The sequence below is a fragment of the Gouania willdenowi genome, chromosome 20, assembly GCF_900634775.1.
Source record: "Gouania willdenowi chromosome 20, fGouWil2.1, whole genome shotgun sequence".
NCBI lineage: Eukaryota > Metazoa > Chordata > Actinopteri > Blenniiformes > Gobiesocidae > Gouania > Gouania willdenowi.
Genome location: NC_041063.1, coordinates 3,951,657 through 3,968,009, shown reverse-complemented (window position 1 = coordinate 3,968,009; position 16,353 = coordinate 3,951,657). Strand labels below are relative to the sequence as shown.

The window sequence follows — 16,353 nt, the reverse complement described above, 5'->3', positions numbered from 1 at the left end:
CTCTATCAGACAAAGTCTTTTGGCAAATCCTTCTCTATACTGGCAGAGGTTGCTGAAGCAGTCATCCTTGAAGTGCTTCGCTCACACAAAAATGACCTTACCCACAGATGTGGGTACATTTCTGTGAAAAATAAAACTCAACCAGGCACTTTGAAAAGGTTCTGATGCTGGGAGACGGTGTAATGAAGCGTGTGGGTTACTACATCCAACAACCAAACATTTTGACTTATCCTCTCGTAACTTCTGCATCCTGGAGCTTGGACTACAAAATAAAAGCGAGAAATAAAAATGGCGGATTGCTCGAAGTGTTGGGCCTGGAGTCGATGTCCTAATTTGGCAGTTCCGCTGACGTAATTGTTCAAAAAACGTAATAGAGAATCGAAAAATCGAAACAGATTGAAAAATATGACCAAAACAGAATATACGTAAAGATATCAACGGAGCACCTGAAGAGATTAATTTGAACTTTTCTGTGCTTCTAAACAATCTAAATATACATCAAAATGCATTTAAGGGCTAAAAAAGTGGATTTAGCATGATATGTCCCCTTTAAGCAGTGTTTGAAACCCTCATTTCCCACAGTTTGGACAATAATATCCTTTACAAGATAAAACGTTACTGCTTTGGTTGCATTAAGCCTGAGTGATATGGACCAATACTCATATCTCTATATTTTTCCTCAAAATGGCAATAGGCGATATAAACTCATTATAGTTTTACACGAAAAATGTAAATGGGTCATGGAGAAAAATGCCACAAAGTCAATTTTTTTAATCACTAGCAGCTCAATATCAACATTTTGTGCCACGTTTGACTTTTTCCTTCATTAAGGCTGAAATGTGTCATTAAATTCTGTAGTATTGCTAAACCACATTCAGGACTTTAAAGAAGTGTGTAAACAGCCCAGTGCTCTTACGCTCTGCTGCTGCGACGCGACAGAGTTAGTTACAGAAGAGAAACGCATGCAGTGTTCCCTCAAACATCTCAGTGCTTCAACACTCAGAACTGATGGAGTTTTACAGGACAGACAAACATCTGCACTGAGCCTCTAACAGACAGCCGCTAACACAGAGGAAGCAGCAGAGCTGTGTATCCGTGCACTGGGAGGGAGGGGGAGGGAATGTTAGCGGAGCGTACAACTGCTCTGTTTGAGCGCTTAATAATTATTCGGTGTGTCTGTAGTGCTGACATGAGCCTGACTAGCAAACGGTGTGATTTGGCAGATGAAAATACTGATGTGCTTTATATGGGCCACAGACGGGGCACTAGCAAGGGCTAGAATGTGCACTACAGACGGTTCTACAGTCTTCATGATTTGGCAGATCATTGTCATGTTTTAGTCCTTAATGGTCTAATATCGTCAGATCGCACACCCTTAAGTTGTTGTGCCGCTCTTTGAGTACTGGGGTTCTTCTGGGACGATGGCCCTGAAGCCCACAGCGATGGAGAGCCCTCACAACTGTGTTCTTGAAACATCCACTCCAGAAGAGGCCAGGCAGCCACAACAACCATCTTGGCAGATGTCTGGGAATTCTTGCTGACAGCTCTGACTATTTTCCTATAGAGTTTGTGAAATATTGCACTCACAACCACCCCCAGGTTTGTTTCTTACAGAATTTGTACTTTGCAATGATGCAACATACAGCAGTTCTAGACACTGTGGGAAAAAAAACTACTAAATAGCACTGGTGAATGTTTGGATTGTATCAAGTTTTATCAAAGCTGCAAACATTTGGGAAGAATTTTAGGAAAATGTTCTATAATGTCTGGGGGGCTAATCATTTTGGCCTCAACTGCATATTGCTTGGAGCTTTTGTATTTACTGCCAATGACACTAGTCAAAAGCATAAATGACATTTAATGTGTGAATACTTTTCGTTTGACCAAAACGAGAGAAGGAAGAAACTAAATTCTGATACAATGTACTTTGATGCAGTGTAGTGTTTCTAAATCAGGAGTGGTAATTTAACTAGGGTAACTAAGCATAGTTAAGGATTGCTTAAGTTATGTCAAATGTCTAACTTACAGTACAAGGAGAGCCTTACTTATCTTTGCTTACTTATAAATAATCAATCCATTAGATTGAAGATATGTTCCAAAGCTGTTTGTACACTGCATTTCTGAAATGCTGTCAATCATTTTTGTGTCTGTCATCAGCTGCTTTCTTTAGAGGAAAACGGCCACAGTACTCACTCCAGTCTGTCAGACAGCCACTACGGGTCACCCCTTAGAGGCTGGTCTGAGGAGCTGGACGAGCATGGACACACACTTTATGTGTCTGAATACACACAGGAGAAGGTACCTGTTATTGTCATCCATCCAACCGTGTGACTGACATATCGTACGTGGATGCTAACCGTGTTTGCGTTTTCAGTGGATAAAGCACATTGATGAGAAAGGCCGGCCCTACTACTACAGCTCTGACGGCTCAAGATCAGAATGGGAGCTGCCTAAGGTAAAACCACGTTTGCTAGGTTGTATTCTCAAGCGTTCAAGTGCAAAATTTGTAAATCCTAGTTATGTTGAGTCTTAAAGAAATATGAAACGCATAAAACACCAGTTGGCAGAAAGACATCAAAGGCTTAGTTGGAAATGTTTTGTGTGTTCTGTGTTGGCAGCACAACGTCTCCCCCCAGTCTGGTGAGGTCCCCAAGAGCCGCAGTCTGGAGAGAAAACAGCCAGATCCCATTGTCCTCACGAAGTGGAGGCACAGCACCTATGTGTTAGACCTTAATGACAAGGTAGGACAGGACCACCAAGGGAAGCGGACTCGGACAGAGGGGCCTTATCATTTAGCTCTCTGTGAATTAATCTGTCTGAACCAGGTGTTTATTACCAGTTTCTGTAGTTCTGTTGTTCATCTGTTCATAGAACAGGTTAATTTCTATGAGCAGGTGGACTGCACATGAAACTCTTTGATTATCAATATAATTTACAGCTCTTAGTTGACTGAAGGGCATGCTAATTTTCTATAGAAGTACACAATGTGACCGAATTTTCTGATCAGACATTTTCAAACATTTTTTGATAGATTTATTTTATGTTTATTATTATTACAGTTGTTAATCATTTTCAAGTGTTTAAAGCAGAACAATAACTTGTGCCTAGCGCTCCCCCTAATGGTCCCTTTAGTTTTATCACTGTCGTAAAAATTCCGCACCCCCCCGCTGCCCGCCCCACCCCACAGCTACATGCTTACCTTTGCTCTCCTAAGACAGTATCAACCGATCACTGAAAAATCCTAATACAACAGTGACACTAAGGGTGCTTTCACAAATATAGTCCCATGTGACCATGTGAACAGTATGAGGAAGAGAGACAAGTAAAATAAATGAATGATGTGAGAGTAATACGGAAGGGAGCGTGGAAGTGTGTGTGATGTTTGTTTGTGTGCTGACAAAGCAGCTCTGAAAATGGATGGATGGATAGATGGATATTTGTGTGTGTGCTGCCTGATGGAGCGCTGGGTTGTGAGAGTGTGTGCGTCCCTGTTGCCGTGACGACAGTGTGTGTGATTACTGTTTTGCTGCTGAGCTGGCACTGATTGAGTTGCTTTGTTCCTCAGACAAAGGTCTTTTCTGCCTTTTTTGCTGGCTCCACCATAATATAAGTTTGAGAAAAGTGTATTTGTAGACAAACCTGTGCAGCCACGGGGCTGGTCATAATCTAGCATTAGTTTGTATCGGGCTGTCGTAAAGCAGTATATCTTGCCACCGAGTCGGAAGCAGAAAAGTTGCAAGTGTTGTTTTTAGGGACAAAGACATCAGGGAGAGATGAAACAAACACTTGCAGTACCCTCAGAGGGACTAGGAGAAGGATTTATTGAGGTGAAAAAGTTACTTTGTTCTGCTTTAAGGCTCAAAAAAGTTTAGGAAATTATTAAAGGTCACCCTGTTCTTTACGAGAACAACGAGTATTTGATCCGTTCTCTGTATTGAGGGAGTCTGACTCAGCTATGAGTAGTTAATAGGTTAATTAGTAGATTGATAGCATCTATCAACTTAAACTTAGAACATTGCATCAGAGGCTAACTGGAAGTTTCATTGCAGTTCTTCAAAATTTGGCGGTTTGCGACTGATTCTTCCAAGACTCAGTCTGTGCCTTCATCCTAACAAAGTTGGTACCTCACAGAGTTCCTCGTCTGAAACCACTTCTCCAATCAGTAGCTAATTCAATTTGATTTCTTGTTTTTCTCGCTCACTGATCATATCATGGAGCAATAAATGGTTTTAAAACTAAAATTGCTTTTGTAAAGTCTTGATTATTAAATTGCATGATGCTGCTGCAGTTATGTTTAAAGCTGCCACTCCTTCTAGTTCCCAGGTTTAATGATTCATATTTGGCAAACGTGTTCATCAGGCTTTATTTTATTAAGTGGATGATGTATCTGATATTAATAAGTTTAACAATCTGTTGTTCCAGGGTTGAACATTGATTTAATTATAATGTCCTGTATTTAATAACAATAGATAATTTTCCATCCTTTCTCCATCCTTCCCTCACTCGTGAACAAGACCCCGAGGTACTTGAACTCCTCCACCTGGGGCAGAACCTCATCTCCAACCCGGAGAAGGCACTCCACCTTTTTCCGGCCGAGAACCATGGACTCGGATTTGGAGGTGCTGATTCTCATTCCGGCCGCTTCACACTCGGCTGCGAATCGATCCAGTGAGAGTTGAAGGTCACGGTATGTTGGAGCCAACAGGACCACATCATCTGCAAAAAGCAGTGATGCAATACTGAGGCCCCCGAACCGGACCCCCTCAACGCCCTGACTGCGCCTAGAAATTCTGTCCATAAAAGTTATGAACAGAATCGGTGACAAAGGGCAGCCCTGGCGGAGTCCAACCCTCACCGGAAACGATTTCGACTTACTGCCGGCAATGCGGACCAGACTCTGACTCCGGTCATACAGGGAACGAACAGCTCCTATCAGGAGGTTCGATACCCCATACTCCCGGAGGACCCCCCACAGGAATCCCCGAGGGACACGGTCAAATGCCTTTTCCAGGTCCACAAAACACATGTGGACTGGTTGGGCAAATTCCCATGACCCCTCAAGGACCCTGCTGAGGGTGTAGAGCTGGTCCACAGTTCCACGGCCAGGACGAAAACCACATTGCTCCTCCTGAATCCGAGGTTCAACTATCCGGCGGACCCTCCTCTCCAGTACCCCTGAATAGACCTTACCGGGGAGGCTGAGGAGTGTGATCCCTCTATAATTGGAACACACCCTCCGGTCCCCCTTCTTAAAAAGGGGGACCACCACCCCGGTCTGCCAATCCAGAGGCACTGCCCCCGATGTCCACGCGATGTTGCAGAGTCGTGTCAGCCATGACAGCCCCACAACATCCAGGGCCTTGAGGAACTCCGGGCGGATCTCATCCACCCCCGGAGCCCTGCCACCGAGGAGCTTTTTAACCACCTCGGCAACCTCAGCCCCAGAGATAGGAGAGCCCACTCTCGGGTCCCTGGGCCCTGCTTCCTGATTGGAAGGCGTGTCGGTGGGATTGAGGAGGTCTTCGAAGTATTCCCCCCACCGATCCACAACGTCTCGAGTCGAGGTCAGCAGCGCACCATCGGCACCATACATAGTGTTGACGGTCCATTGCTTCCCCCTCCCTCCTGAGACGCCGGATAGTGGTCCAGAATCTCTTCGAAGCCGTCCGGAAGTCGTTCTCCATGGCCTCACCAAACTCCTCCCATGTCCAGGCTTTTGCCTCGGCGACCGCCGTGGCTGCACTCCGCTTGGCCCGTCGGTACCTGTCTGCTGCCTCCGGAGTCCCACAGGCCAAAAAGGCCCGGTAGGACTCCTTCTTCAGCTTGACGGCATCCCTCACCCCCGGTGTCCACCAAAGGGTTCAGGTATTGCCGCCACGACAGGCACCGACTACCTTGCGGCCACAGCACCGATCAGCCGCCTCAGCAACAGAGGCACGGAACATGGCCCACTCGGACTCAATGTCCCCCGCCTCCTCCGAGACATGGTTGAAGTTTTCCCGGAGGTGGGAGTTGAAGCTCCTTCTGACGGGAGACTCTGCCAGGCGTTCCCAGCAGACCCTCACTATACGTTTGGGTCTGCCAGGTCTAACCGGCATCCTCCCCCGCCATCGGAGCCAACTCACCACCAGGTGGTGATCAGTTGACAGCTCCGCCCCTCTCTTTACCCGAGTGTCCAATACATGCGGCCGCAAGTCCGATGACACGACTACGAAGTCGATCATCGAACTGCGGCCTAGGGTGTCCTGGTGCCAAGTGCACATATGGACACCCTTATGCTTGAACATGGTGTTTGTTATGGACAATCTGTGGCGAGCACAGAAGTCCAACAACAAATCACCGCTCGGGTTCCGATCAGGGGGGCCGTTCCTCCCAATCACGCCCCTCCAGGTCTCACTGTCGCTGCCAACGTGAGCGTTGAAGTCCCCCAGCAGAACGAGGGAATCCCCAGAAGGAGCACTCTCCAGTACTCCCTCTAAGGAATCCAAGAAGGGTGGATACTCCGAGCTGCTGTTTGGCCCATAGGCACAAACAACAGTCATGATCCGTCCCCCCACCCGAAGGCGGAGGGAGGCTACCCTCTCGTCTACCGGGGTAAACTCCAACGTACAGGCACTAAGTCGGGGGGCAAGAAGTATAGCCACCCCGGCCCGGCGCCTCTCACCATTGGCGACTCCAGAGTAGAAGAGAGTCCAACCCCTGTCGAGAAGGCTGGTTCCAGAGCCCTTGTTATGTGTCGAGGTGAGACCGACTATATCTAGTCCGAACTTCTCCACCTCGCACACAAGCTCAGGCTCCTTCCCCGCCAGAGAGGTGACATTCCACGTCCCTAACGCTAGCTTCTGTAGCCGGGGATCAGATCGCCAAGGCGCCCGCCCTGGACGACTGCCCGATCAACACTGCACCGGCCCCATATGATCCCTCCTGCGGGTGGTGGGCCTACGGGAGGGCGGGCCCACGTCGTCCTTTCGGGCTTTGCCACCAGGCGCTCGCTCGCAAGGTGGGGCCCCGGTAGCGCCAATCCGGGCGACGTGAACTGCCTTTGATTCTTATTTTTCATATATGGCTATTGAACCGCTCTTAGTCGGACCCGTCACCTGGGACCTGTTTGCCTTGGGAGACCCTACCAGGGACATTAAGCCCCCGACAACATAGCTCCCAGGATCATTCAAGTACTCAAACCCCTCCACCACGTTAAGGTGGCGGTTCATGGAGGAGAATTAGGCAGATGTTTCCCCTAAGTCCAGGCCTGTTTTTTTTTTTTTTTTTTTTTTTAACCATTGTGAGTAAATTCTTCCATCTTTCAGAAGAAATATCTTTGATTTATTGATCTATCAGGCCTCCATGTCTTGATCAATGTCCCCAGCAGCTTTATTTTTTTTTTTTACTTTTTATTTTATGATTTTTCGAAGTTCAACATACATCAAAACAAAGACAAAAATAAATAAATACAGTCTGTGGGGTATTACAAAATAAAACTACAACTTGAAATTAGCTTTATAATGAGTCCACTTGAGCCATCATTTTTTAAATTTACTAACTTTCAATCTCAGATGAAAGGTAATTTTTTCCATCACATAAATTTCCTCCACAATATCTCTCCATTGATTCAGTGTCGGAGGGTCACTTTTTAACCAGGTTTGTATGCCTGTAAGTTGTTTTGTGTTGTGTGCAGGTTTGAAATAAATTCTTTACTTACTTACTTACTTACATCTTGCATTCACATTTTTAAGTACCCTTGCCCATTGCCCATTGTGCCCAGATCTTTGTCCACTTTACAGCTCCAAACAAAAGCAAATTACAACTAAATAGCTAAACATACACAGCTTTAGCCTACATTGAAACATGTTGGAAACGTTTATGTACATTGAACATCTCATTGCAATGTGGTGTTTACGAAACATGCAGTTAATTACTTTGTCATTTTGGTCAAGAAGTGTCTGCTAAATGCAATGTAATTACAACACACTAAAACACATATGTGAAGAAACTTACTTTTGCCAGTACAACGCTGTTTTCACCAGCTGGAGGCTTGTAGATGACCAAGTCCTGGACCCAGCCGCAGCAGAAAGTCTCGTAACTTTCCAGAGACTTGTGGCTTTTGAACTCCTGCATTGAGTAGTAACTTACACCAAAAACTACGTAATTTACGATGTCCATGTATGTGCACGGAGGTCTCTGTGCCATTCCGCTGCAGATAGCTCGTACGGGTTGATGTTGTGAATGTCCACTAGCTTCTCCAAATACCTCTTTTTTGCGCTTGGCATCAGTTTGTCCCTGTAAGGTCCCTTTTCTTTCGCCTTCTCTTTTTGCATTGCTTTTCTTTTTTTTCCTTGTCATATTCCTCTATGCAAAAAGTAAAGCTCTGGCGAATGCGTGAAATTCTGGGGCGTCTACCACCATCATGGCTGATGGGCTCAGACCCCCCCCAAAACAACCCAACTCACCACGTGACTCCTCACTCTCAATTGGAAATATCTAAACAAGTCTGTTTTATCAAGATCAAATTCCCTCTGTAGTTTTTCGAAGGGTTTAAATACTTTTCCATCTGTTAGTGTACACATGGCTATAATTCCTCTGTTAGTCCACTTTATAAATGTACTATCCAATTGGGCACTTATAAATTTTGGACTAAATGCTGGCCACACCAATAATTTACAGTCACCTTCAATTTTACGTTCACTCACTATTTTCCACCAGACTTTTAAAGTTGTTTCAATAATTAAATTACCTTGATCACACGGTTTACTAGTTTTATCCCCCAATCTAGTTTGCGGTTGACATATTGAATAGTTCAGCTCAATACGTTTCCATTTGGAATCATATTCTGGTGAACACCATTGCACAATGTTTCTCAACTGGGCAGCTCGAAAATATTCTTTAAAATTAGGAAGAGTAAGCCCCCCTCTTTTTTTGTCCAGCTGTAATTTTTTTAATCTTACTCTGGGTTTGGCGCCTTTCCAAATGAATCTGCTTACTAATTTGTTCCATTTGACGAATTGTGAGTCTGGTATTTGTATTGGTAGAGACATGAACAGATAAAGTAATCGAGGTAATACCTTCATTTTTATGGCCTCTATTCTAGAACTGAGCTCCAGAACTAGGGCAGACCATTTTGCCAAATCTTTTTGGATTTTGTCATTAATCTTTGAATAATTTACTTCATACAGTGAATTTATTTCTCTTGGCAAGTAAACACCCAAAATATTTTACCTTGAAAATAACCAGGCCTGTTGGTGTTTAAAAAAAACTTTGGGTTTTGGAATGTGCCGATGACAGGACAAAAGTTAAGGCTGTAAATATGGTTCTGAGTCCCGGATGACCTTCAGAGGCGGTGCTATAAGCATTGGATGATCATTCTTGCGCATGCGCAGGTTGAGAAATTAATAACAACAAAGTCACATGTGACCCCTCTGGTGAATCACGTAAATCTATATCAGTACCCGATACCGGAGGTCCAGCCCCTAGATACCTTCTGTGCTCTGGCGATCATCAGGGATTCATAGAATAATAGTTGCAGTGGTAACTTTTGTTCTATTTCATCCCTCCTGACTGCCAGAGGCGGTGCTTTAAGCACTGGATAACGAATATCAGCAAAGTCACAAGGAATCCACAACCCGAGAACCCTGTACCTTATTGTGATGTAGATGAGTGCATTGCAGCCAAGGCCCTTTCGTCTGAAGAGATCTTCAAAAACACCTTGGTGTCTGTCCAACAGGCATGCAGCTATATACTTCTCTGAGGGAGAAACCAAGAAAGAAGACTGCCACCAAAAGAAGGCACTAGACGGAGCTGCTCCCACCCGTGGCACGTCTAACTTCAAGCGTGCCAGGGCCGTACATATTGTCGTAGTGACAGGCTCATGCCCCTCCGCTTGAGAGCTGGTTGAAGCTAAAGACCCACGCTCTGAGATCCTAGTGCTCATGCTCTCAAAATCATGCCGAAACTGAGTTTCTGAGGCCGCCAAAGACATAATGTCATCAGGAGCCCCACCATGTTACTGACCAACCGCCACTGCCCGGTCAACATCCGCCTGAAGAGTCTGAATGAGAGCCCTCATTTGGGCCATTTCAGTCGTCAACGTGTCCACCTTGATAGATAGTTTCTCAGGTCCACTTTTCCTATTATTCTTACGTGCCCTGCCTTAATTATTGTTATATGGGCGCTTGCGCTCCGCCGGCTGGTTAGCTGTTGATAAACTAGGAGGCCCTCCGGACGTCCACCCCGAGGGCTCCTTGACAGCAGCCAAAGTGGCACAATTGGGGCATGCACCATCAGAGAGAGCTTCCCGTAGATGTTCTTTCCCAAGGATAGAAGGGCAAAGGTCATGGTCATCATCAGACTGAAGCTGAGCCAGGCAGGACCGGCAAACATCTCGAGCATCATCATTTCTGATAGCAACTCTATGGTAGCGAAGGTCAGGTCGGGCACAGAATGCCACTAGTGACCCCGTGTTTAAACAATTGCCACTCACGAGTTTAGCGCTAGCAGCAGGGTCTGGTTGGGCAGAGACGTCACCGATAAACACAAGCCGAAGCGGCTACATAAACTGGGGACAAGCCAAACATGGCTGTATAACTGGCCGAACACAGCCAGTTATATATGGAAAACAGCACTTGCAACGTAAATCTACCGAGCGCTAAGCTACTATGAAAACAAAACAGAAACTCACCAGTCGTCAACTGCAGATAGTGACTTGTGCAGCCGTTTGGAGGGCGAAAACTCATAGCACATTACATTATTTATGCACAACAGCTTCAGCAGGACATGAATGAGAAAGGACAGTAAAAAAGACAATGTAAAGTATGTTGTTTGAGAGTCAACATTCTGGGCACCGTCGGCCACTGTGCTTCGAACAGGTATCTGCCCCAGGGGTGCATGGCCAAGCCACAACCTGTCAGAAAGACGGGCACAGATTCGTACTCACTCGCACCGACACCCCACGCTACACTCACTGCTGTCCTCCCTCCATAGCGTGCACCTTGAAGACAGAGTTACGCACCAAGTTTGCCCAACTCAGGCGCACGGTGCACACATGGTGACACGGGACATACCCACACGATGACAAGATTTACTCTCTTCCTTCTCTGGCAAAGAAACACAAGAAATCACTGTAAAAATGAAGGAAAAACCCTTTTTAAAGGGAATCTGTAGTGAAAATGTATACATCAAAAAGTGTGTTTAATGCATTACCAATAAACAAAAAACAAACTTTTAAGAATGATTTTTAAACCTTCGGGCATAAACTATGGGGAGCTACCATTTTGGTCAGGATGTGACACAGTTTATTGATTGGCCCAACCTGTCGCTTTAAAGAAATGGTGCATTGTGGGAGGTAATGGCGTAACATGTCTTTTTACATTGTGGTAAGTGTAGTTTTGTTATAGTTGCTCTCGGCTGTGTGTAAGCTCGCCCTCAATGATAAAAGTGCAGCATCCAAGTTGTATGTTATGAGAAGATTAGATATAACCGTTCTCAGCAACTACATGTATGAATCCCTGTCCCTACTCATGCACATTTTTTGATAGACACATTTTCACTACAGGTACCCTTTAAAGATATTTTTCTGTTTCAGGGCCATCTTTTCATTCTTCTATGGATTTTTTTACTTTACATCATTTTATTAATGCCTGAAAGTCTGATGTTTGAAGCATTACTGTAATCATTTCACTGCTGTAATGACTGAGACTACCATCTCGTGTTTTCTGCTGTAGGAGTCCTTTTCCATCTTTTTTCTTGCACGCTGATTTCCTCATATCTTTTCCTTTCGTTAACTGATCAACACTTTCTGTCTCTCTCTTGTTGGTAGGAATGTTCTTCATTGAATAAGTGGAGCTCTCCAGACTCTGACTCCTGCTCCTCTTCTCCTAAGCACCCTTTTACTGTTAGTATCCCACATTTAATTCTGCTGCTTTTCCCACACACCGCTTCATCTTCCCTATACAATGCAGTCTGAGCATTCATCCACTTGGCTGATTTTTGTCATTTTCCTCATTCAGCTTTTTAATCATCCTTTTCTCTTCCAGTGATTTGGAATATTTCACCGATATTCAAACATGTTTCCTTTCACTTTGGAGCTGTGATTTTCAGCCACTGGGCATGACAGCTTCTTCAATTCCTTTGTAATTGTTATGGATAAAAATAATTTTAAGTTTTCATTGTATCTAATTTGCAACAAACTAAAATGCAGCAACATTACATGTTTTTGCTGTTGTTTTATGTGAAGAATTGCACAGATTTCAGGGAGATGCATTCATTGTTTTTTTTTTTTTTTTTTAAATCTCATATTTGTAAAAAACTCAACATTTGTTTAGCATTTTTTAAAATCTAATATGTTAATTTCTTTTTTCGAAACTGAATCAGTGCAAAAAATTGATTATAATTGTAATTGCGTAATTGATAATAATTTACAATTATGCCACAATTATAATTATAATTTTAAAACATATGTTGCCATTGTAATTATTATTGAATTGTAATTGAGTTCAGATAATTGACTTTGTAATTGGCAATGAAATTATACAAAAATGACTGGGGAACCATGTTACAATTCTATGGCTTACGCATATGTAGTTAACAATTACTAAAATATTTCATATCAACTTTTGGTAGTAACAGGTGGTATGGGTTAGAAAGGTTAGCGGTTAGTTAGGATATATTACAATTTTATTTAAACTACAATACATTTTTACAGAGTAATACTGTGAATATCACTAATGTTTTGTACAAACATATAGAGCTGTCGCTAAATTCCACCTCTTCCTCTTGGATATTAAAAGCAATGCACTAAAACGACACCATACACACACATGTACAAAAAGCACATTGAACATGGATAATTGAAGATGTAATCATTACTGAAAAATGTAATTAAACCCCAACCCTGGTTGCAGCAATAATAATAACAAAAAATGAATAAAGAAAGAAACAGAAGCAAACTCTCACATTAATGTTGGAACAATGTATCAATGCAGATTGGCTGACCGGGTGTAGTTTCTATAGATCTGCATTATTGGATTTAACATGTCAGCCAGTAGCTCTCTGTGTGTCTGTGTCTGTGTGTGTCAGTTGTGTATGTTGTGACCTCTGCTCCGTCTCCTTCTGCAGCCCTCAGAGAAATGTGGAGTCCTTAATGTCACCAAGATCACAGAGAATGGAAAGAGAGTGCGGTAGGAGTTTCCCTCAGACCTACAGCAGTTATTTAGCACTTGTTACTCTTCACTAATTCTGTTGTTTGTTGTGACTAACAGGAAAAACTGGGCCTCGTCATGGACCGTGTTGCAAGGTTTCTCGTTGCTTTTTGCAAAAGGCCAAGGGGGGAGCACTAGCTGGGTATGTATCCCATAATATCTGTTTCTAGGTACACTACATGCCCAGAAGTATTTGCTCGCCTGCCTCACACGCAAATAAACTTATTAAACCATTTTTCAAGTTAATGCTAAATTCAACAATACACTCTTACCAGGCATCCACGAAATATTTTTAATTAATATGTCCATCTTAATGTTACAATTAGTGTTTTGATGTTGTTTTTGCTTGTTCTTGTTCTGCTTTTTGGAGAATAACCATATATGTGTTGTGATGCACAGTCTTCTTCACTGCAGCACTGATAGCTCACATTGAAAACGCTAACAGTTGGATCGCATCATCATTACCTTTCCTTTATACTGTGTAGCAGCTAAGTGTAACAACATTTCTGGAAATGGAGTTTCCTCATTCACAGGGAGCCAACATTATGTGGGACACAGAATCCATCATAACACCTAACGATGGCGGTAGTGATAGACAGGTGCTGTGACCAAATCTGTGGCCCGACAAGGTGATGACTCATTGAATTCTGCTCCGGTAGCTGAAGTCTAAGCCTTTAATAGAAACCATAATTATATTGTCTAGTCCTACAGCCTCATCATTCAAACGATTCATATTGATAAGGCCGAAAAAATCTTCCCAGCGGAATGTCAACATTTTATTACAGATATCAGAATATTATTTTTTTCTTATAGAATAAGACAATGTTAATAAGATACATTTTTAAAAATGGAGACAGCTTCAACTTTTCCCGTAAGGTTTTCCACAAAACATGCATTCACATATTTTAGAAGAGGAGTAATAAAAAAAGTTCAGTGCAAAGAAAAAAAAAAAACATTTTCTATTTTTCATGCTCAATGTTCTCATGCCCCCAGTTTGAGAGCCACGTTTCTATTGGGTTGAGTTCTGGATTTTGTGCAGGCCAGTCAACTTCTGCAAATTGGAAATGAACTCATTAAATAAATTCAAACCTGCTCATCCATGTCTTGATGGACCTTGCTAATGGAGATAAATTGTTAAGCGGTGTTATGACAATATTGTCATCTAATAACGATGTCTTAATTTTACTTCAGAATCAGAAACGTCTTTCAGTCATTAAGTACAGTTCAAAACAGCACAAGGAATTTAAGTTGTCAGTTGGTGCAAAGAACATGTGCACCAACACACCAGGCAGCCATCTGCGTCAGTCATAGTGCAAACCACTGCACTATACTTGGCATTATACATACAGCATAATCATTAACAATAAAACGCAAGAATATAGACTTTTATACAGAAACACATTGTCTGCCTGCTCATATTTCCATAACATTTTACAGATATAACACAGAGGGCCCAATATACACTCCTATACACAATCAAACTGAAAACAAACCAATGAGCTCTGGAATCAATGTTCCACACATTTCTTTAGTTTAAAGTTTACAAATATTTGGACAATAAACAGTCCAACAGGCAAAAGCAATACCATTGATCAGTAATCAATGTGATCAACAATTTACATTAAACATGGCAACTATACAAAAAACCAAACAATTAATACATCTGTTATCAGAATTACTGTTCAGCTCTAATAATAACATGTCCAGGTATCACATTTTAATTGAACAGGGAAATGAGAGAAGTGTACTTCATCTGGAATCATTAGCAGGTAGCATCACGTTAGATTTAAAAACGCCTCCAATAAAATACACTCGTACCTTTTTATGACACACACACAAATCGCCATTTCTGCAGTTAGCTGACGTGTCGCACGCTAACTGTAACGAAACAAAAGTTGTGTCTCAAAGATGTACTTGGGAGACATTGCTGAAGTGGGAAAGGATTTAACCCTTTGTGTGCCGCATGAGCTTCCTTTTTTCCCTTGGACCTTAATATTGGTGGGGACATTTCAGAGTTTGAGATTGGTATGGCCACGTCCATCGGTTCATACGCAATTCTACACTTATGTAGCTGAGCAAATACTTTAGGCATTAGAGTGTATCTGAGCTTTGTAAAGGCTTTAAATGATCCTTGGGATAGTTATTGTCTTCTTCACATGCTTTTCTTTTCGAGTCTGTTGTCCTGTCCTTTGTCATCCCCTACTTTTTGTCCCCCCTGAAGTCCCATTGCCACAGTGGAGGCTCTCTGTCCATGCTGCTCCTCACGCTGCTGAGCACCTGGAGGCGCTCATTAAAGCCACTCCCTGCTGTGACCTGCAGGCCTGTGCACGCTGCTGTATGTCCATCATCTCTGCCCATCCGCTCTGCTTTCAATCCCTGCTTTGACTGAGCTGCCTGAAGCTTGACTTTTAACTTGAATAATCAGAGCAATAACAAATGGTGTTATTTTGTGTCGTAACAATGTCTACTCTTTGCATTGTTGTACTTACTGTGAAATGAACCAGCATGGATTTGGATGTGAAAGGAGAAAAGTTCTGAAACACCCACCATCACTGATGCTTAACAAGGGTTTCATTCAGTTTAGTGTTTCTGTTCTGGAATTTACTAACTGCTATTTTATTATCTATTCTCTGTAAGGCCCAGTAGAAACCTGTGGGTGGCACTGCAAAGCAGGGTTGTAATTGTAACCGCATAATTGAAAATTGATTACAATCATGGAGTAATTATAATTGTAATTAAAAAAAAATACCGGTCACCTTATTTGTAATTGAGTTGTAATTGAACATGGATAAATTAAGACGTAATTTAATTTAAAATTGGACCCCAGCCCTTCTGCAAAGCCTTGTTTTGTATTTAGGTAACTTTTAAAAATGAACAACATATAAGTCAAATAAGTGCTTTCAGGATCCGTATGTTAATGTATGGAATGCTTTCATCCTGATCTGCAGCTTGTCAGCATCATGATTATGAACTTTGCTGGTTGTGCCACAGATTGCACTTATTTCTATTAGCACGGTGTCAAACGGGGAAGTTGATCAATCTTTTATCTCCTTCCTCTGGGAACCGACACTCCTCCACAGAGCAGGACTAAAGCATGTTAATAGATTTGACCTCACAACTAATTTTGCTTTTTAATGAAAGAATATTTCTAATAAAACAGGCA

General features: G+C 42.8%; 1 protein-coding gene across 13 annotated transcripts in view; it reads left to right on the top strand.

Moving 5' to 3' along the window:
• arhgap12b (Rho GTPase activating protein 12b) overlaps positions 1–16,353 on the top strand; it is a 101,387-nt gene that overhangs the window by 66,055 nt on the left and 18,979 nt on the right. For 5 of the 13 annotated variants that reach the window (XM_028433901.1, XM_028433910.1, XM_028433898.1 and 2 more), the window contains 7 exons: positions 2,158–2,298; positions 2,375–2,455; positions 2,619–2,741; positions 11,810–11,884; positions 13,108–13,169; positions 13,251–13,332; positions 15,412–15,525. In XM_028433901.1, coding sequence (XP_028289702.1) covers positions 2,158–2,298; positions 2,375–2,455; positions 2,619–2,741; positions 11,810–11,884; positions 13,108–13,169; positions 13,251–13,332; positions 15,412–15,525 — 678 coding nt within the window. The remainder of the gene's footprint in view (positions 1–2,157; positions 2,299–2,374; positions 2,456–2,618; positions 2,742–11,809; positions 11,885–13,107; positions 13,170–13,250; positions 13,333–15,411; positions 15,526–16,353) is intronic. The other 8 variants (XM_028433903.1, XM_028433902.1, XM_028433906.1 and 5 more) reach the window with 5 other exon arrangements.